This window comes from Capsicum annuum, chromosome 12 (genome assembly GCF_002878395.1).
Source record: "Capsicum annuum cultivar UCD-10X-F1 chromosome 12, UCD10Xv1.1, whole genome shotgun sequence".
In the NCBI taxonomy this organism is placed as follows: Eukaryota; Viridiplantae; Streptophyta; class Magnoliopsida; order Solanales; family Solanaceae; genus Capsicum; species Capsicum annuum.
Window position 1 is genome coordinate 50,455,811 of NC_061122.1, and position 5,154 is coordinate 50,460,964.

Below are 5,154 nucleotides of genomic sequence, written 5' to 3' on the forward strand. Positions count from 1 at the left end.
AAGAAAAACTGTTTTACAACCATTTTGATCAAAGACAAAAACCACTATAAAGTCACCTGTGATATAGAGTAGACAATTACACTAGCAATCCCGAAGAGTTATATAAAGTCCACAATAATAGATGCTAAATCTGCATAATATGTTTAATAAGCATCAAACAATCAATGATAAACAAAGTTTAATGAGAAACTAAAATTAAAGATGAACAAGAGAAACAATGATTTATTTTACTTGAATAACCGTATCTTGCATCTCGAGTTCCTTCATGAAATCATTCTACATTTCATTAAGATCGACCTTTGCATCACCATCATCATTAGTACACTTTTGCAGTTTGAATTATGTCATTTATTGTGCCGAACATATGTTAAGTCGTAGTGGAATTAATGATAAATCAATTCTTTTTCTTCTCTTTTCCCTTTTCTTACAATTCACAAGATTGGAAGGCTACGTTGAAGACACCACTACCTGATACTAGATACAAAACAAAGGTAAATTGAAAATTGTTCTTTATATATTTAGTTCGCTACATTGTGTTCTCTTTGTTACAGCATGTTTGTTCTGCTTCTTCTTAATTTCAATTTTCACCGATTTGTCTCATTTTGTCAGTTTGATTTCTCAAGTATTCAATTTTTTCATTGTCAGATGAAAGAAATAAAGTTATATTCCTATAAGATGCAGAAGGAATCAATTTTTGGAAATAAAACACTCCTAACCTTTATTATCAAACATATGTAAAGGAAACATATCATTACAGTGAGTAAATTTTACATAAGATGTTTTTCAAGCCATACGAACATGTCTTAATGAGACTATTCAACAGAATTTTCAGCCAATTTATCGTCATCATTGTACCTCACGGACCAGGCATGTGTCGCCCAAGGAAAAATCTTCACAAATATATCAATCTGCACCAAAAAATGACCATAAACGTGCATTTCATTCTCGTTTGTTGTAATATGAAGGAGGATTAAAATACTAAATTATGAAAACCAAGCCCTGGTACTACATTGAATTATGAAGTTATGCTCTAAATTAAGCAGAGAGGTTCTACTATGAAATAATAATATATTTAGAATAGGAAAGCAGATAAATTTTAAAACTACTCCTGCTGCCCACCAACCTTGCCCAAAATGATAAAGGCACGATAAAGATAACATACTTAAAAATTGTATGTTGAAGAGGCGAGCAAAGCCTATATGAAAATCATTCCTGAATATTTCTAATGTTGTGCATATCATCTACAAAGAAGAGATGCAATAGAGAATTCACACAAGGAAGAAATTTCTCTCTTTGTTTCAATTTGTTTGTCTTCTTTTGACTTGAACAGAGTTTAACAAAGTAAATTGAATATAATCTTCTTGTCCTAAACAAAAGATACCTAAAATGTACCAAAATGCCTTTTAATCTTATGATCAATTTGTCACGTGGAAAGTTAGAGTCAGAAGTTGTACCAAAATTTTATTTAATCTTGTGGACTCAAATATGTTGTGCTGGAAGTTGGAATCAGAAAGATGCTAAAAAAAATAAAAGACGCATTCTTTTAATATATTTTTAGATGCCTTTTTACTCCGAACATGCGACATATATGCCTTTTTAAACTTGATTCTCGAATAAGTCCATACAGACATATATACCGTAACATCCTCCGGCCCAAATAACCTTCATTCAGTTAATCAACAAAGTATGATTTCCTTTTTAAACTAATTATGGAATCTACATATCTCAGACCATACAGAGAGACTCCTGCCAAGATTTATGGAAAGGCTTAATATTATATCTTCTCAAATCACCTAGACTTCTTTTGGAATTAAATCCACCTAATAGGTGGTCAGTTAGTTTAAGACCCTGCTGATTCACTAAAACCAAATAGAAACAGAAGTTATAATTTGAAGGTGGGTTATAATTACTTTCTCTTAAATCAAGTTAAGATTGAGGAAATCAGAACAAGACAACTATTTACTTGCGGATGTTTACATTCTATCAAAATGTACTATAGTTGTCAAAGTGTAATGAAATCCCACCATATGGCATCAGTCTGAGTCAAAAAATGTCAGCTAATGGAAAAGAAAAGTAAAATGGAAGACATTGACAAAATCCCGTTTAGCATCCATAAGAATGCCAACTGGCATAGTTTGCAAAGGAACTTTTATGCTTATCCCCCAAAGAAGACAACCTCTATGTATAAGCAAGATCAGGAAAACTAATAAACATATCTAAATATGATGGGATAAATTACTAAAAAGAGGGAAAAATATAATTGCATAAATTAGAAAGAACATAATACAATGACAGTTACTTACATTGCTTAGAGCGGATGCTGGAATTTGCTTAGATAATTCAAAAAAGTCCAGAATAGGTCTTACAACCGCAGGAACAGAGAGGCCTGAAATTGCAAACAATATAAGACAAAACAAGTTCCCAATCAAAGAGAAAGGCAGATAGGAATAGAAGGTCAATAAGTGTCCTTTCAAAAAATAGTATAGAAAATATACTACTTTAGTAGGTAATTGAGTTATCATCATTGCAATGCTTCTCATGCTAAATGTCATTCTTGAGATTTTTTCAGTGCGCACCACTGCAAAATTATTCACAGATGATTGAACCACAAAAATCTGGGGACTCAGATATGAATTATACCATCTGAGGTGACAACACCTTTTCTTTTCTATTCCATTATTGTACACGTCCTATAATATTGAAACCCATGAACTTTCTTAAACCAAAATTGATCAAATAAAGGAATGAAACGAACCCCCACAAATCTTTAAACTCAACTTCAAGAATGGAAAAAACCCACAAATTCATTTTTGGTTTACAAGAAAGATCTAATCTTTAAACTCAACTTCAAGAATATGAAAACACCCAGAAATTCCTTTTTGGTTTACAACAAAGACTCAATATTTAAGTTCAATAATCAAGAATGGAAAAACACCTAGAAAATTCTTTTAGTTAACAAGTAAGATTGAATCTTTAAGCTCAATATTCAAGAATGAAAAAAACCTATGAAATTTCTTTTGGTTTAAACAAGAAAAACTAAATCCTTAAGCTCAATTTCTCAAGTACGAAAAAACAAAACCCAGAAATTTCTTTTGGTAGAATGAAAAAACAACTAGAAATTTCTTTTTGATTACATAAGAAGACTCAATCTTTAAGCTCCAAGAAGAAACCAACTTCATCTGATTAACAAAAATAAAAAACAGTCAGAAGAAAATGGAAATATATGAAAAATAACATGAATTAAAGATGGAAAAAACTAATTGTTGAAAAATCATGAGACATTGAAAAAACTATTACTTCGTCAATTGAAGAACGTAGAGAAGAAGAGAAATGAATGATCATGGAGAAAAATAGGCGAGAGTTATCAAAGAGAGATAAGGATGAGAGTAAGGCAATATACGTGGAAGAAGCTGAAACATTTATTCCGATTTAAAATTATGAAATTGCCCTCAGTTGTGCCAGACAGGGGTCTGATTTAGATGCTTTGTTTCCTCTTATATAATATTTCCTCCGTCCTATTTTACTCATCCCAAATTTTCTAATTTAATTTCTCATTTTACTTGTCATTCTTCATTAATCAAGACAAGACATGTTTTTTCCTTTTTTACCCTTAGTATTAATTATATTTTCTTCAAATTAAAATGTAAACATCATTTAATAGGGGTACTATAGTAAAGTAGTTACATTATTAATTGTTTTTCTTAATCAATGTGCAATGTCAAATTGGGACGAGTAAAATGGGACGAAGGGAGTATAAGAGAATAAATATTACAAAAATAGAAGAGCATGGCCTGTATCAGCACGAACCCAAAATTAGAATTTTTTTTATCATACATGCAGTGGCACGTCCAGGATTTTTGTTTAGGAGGTTCGATGAAGATCTCACTTTTTCTTTGTAGGGCCCTCTTAAAAAATATAGTGCCATTTTTTTTGGAAGGGGTTGAAAATTAATTTAAAAATTTTATAAATCTAACTATGACTTTAAACTAGTACTGAGAGAAAAAAATAATTATATATATTGAAATACTTTTTATTCCAAGTACGTAAAAAATTTGTATAAAATAGGATCAACATTTATAATTGAAAAAATAGAAAATAAATAACTTTTAAGTAAATAATAAATACACACAAATGGATTAAATGGGCTAATTAATTTTTGTTAATCAGGCCCAGAGTGAAAAAGGCCAAAGCCCATTACTCATTAAATAGAAAAAGAAGTGAGAAAGGGAAAAAGTTTTCAAAAAACTACCAAACTCGTAGCACTTGGGAATCGACCCCACACATTAACTCTAAAATAAACCCCCTTGACCATTGAGGTGCACCTTTCAATTGTGTTAAGGAGTTTCATTAAAGTCATTATATCCTTATATTTTAAATTCAAACTTAAATATATATAATGTAATTTCTCGGTTGAGCTCCTCACTCCCACGTAGATCCGCCGCTGCATGCATGATTAAAATTCAATTATTCAATATTTTATATTTATGCTTAACCTTACACGCTTAAAAAGTTACAAGCTGCAAAAGTTCAATGTGCATACAAGACATCTCATCGTACTATCAAAATTTCAAACCTACTCAATCTGGACTTAATATATATATATATATATATATATATATATATATATATATATATATACACATACATATATATACATACATATATATATATACATATATACATATATATATATATATATATTAAGTCGTCCCCACACCATTCACACCCTGAAGTAAGCAAGACTTGTGTTCTTATTTGCCTGGAAAGAACAAACAATTGTTGAGTGGATTCCTGTATTTAATGTGTAGTCTGTGTTTCACACTCATATAATTTGATGTCTCTTTCTCATGTAAAATATGCTTTTTCATAATGTGAAGGTTTCCTCCTTTTTCTTGATGGTATATGTCAATATCCAGCCATCAGTTTTGCTTGCTTCTTCATTAGTGTCATTCACATCTGTATACATATGAATCCTAGTACACAAATATTAACACGATCATTTGAACGTGGGTTATATATATATGTACATTCACAAAAAAAATAAATTCAAACTTAAATAAACAGATGCAATAAATTGCCACTAATGTATCGCCATTCATAAGGTCTAAGCATAGTAGTTGTATAAATGTAGCTAGAAAGAATGACAGTGTTATG

The 5,154-nt window shown here is 30.4% G+C and overlaps 1 protein-coding gene across 1 annotated transcript; it reads right to left on the reverse strand.

The window, feature by feature from the left end:
* Positions 1-784: 784 nt before the first annotated feature.
* On the reverse strand, positions 785-2,858 carry LOC124889536. Its single transcript, XM_047401468.1, has 2 exons — positions 2,304-2,858; positions 785-908 (listed from the first exon to the last, which is right to left on the reverse strand). Exons 1-2 carry the CDS (start codon positions 2,550-2,552, stop codon positions 813-815), a joined length of 345 nt encoding a protein of 114 aa, XP_047257424.1. The 5' UTR covers positions 2,553-2,858; the 3' UTR covers positions 785-812.
* Positions 2,859-5,154: the final 2,296 nt, after the last annotated feature.

What these genes read in the sequence shown, in the direction of transcription:
- LOC124889536 (XM_047401468.1), bottom strand. Translation starts at nt 2,552, where the DNA reads ATGACATTTAGCATGAGAAGCATTGCAATGATGATAACTCAATTACCT. An exon ending in CAGCATCCGCTCTAAGCAAT is followed by an intron (nt 909 to 2,303) that starts GTAAGTAACTGT and finishes TTTTTGGTGCAG; the next exon opens with ATTGATATATTTGTGAAGAT.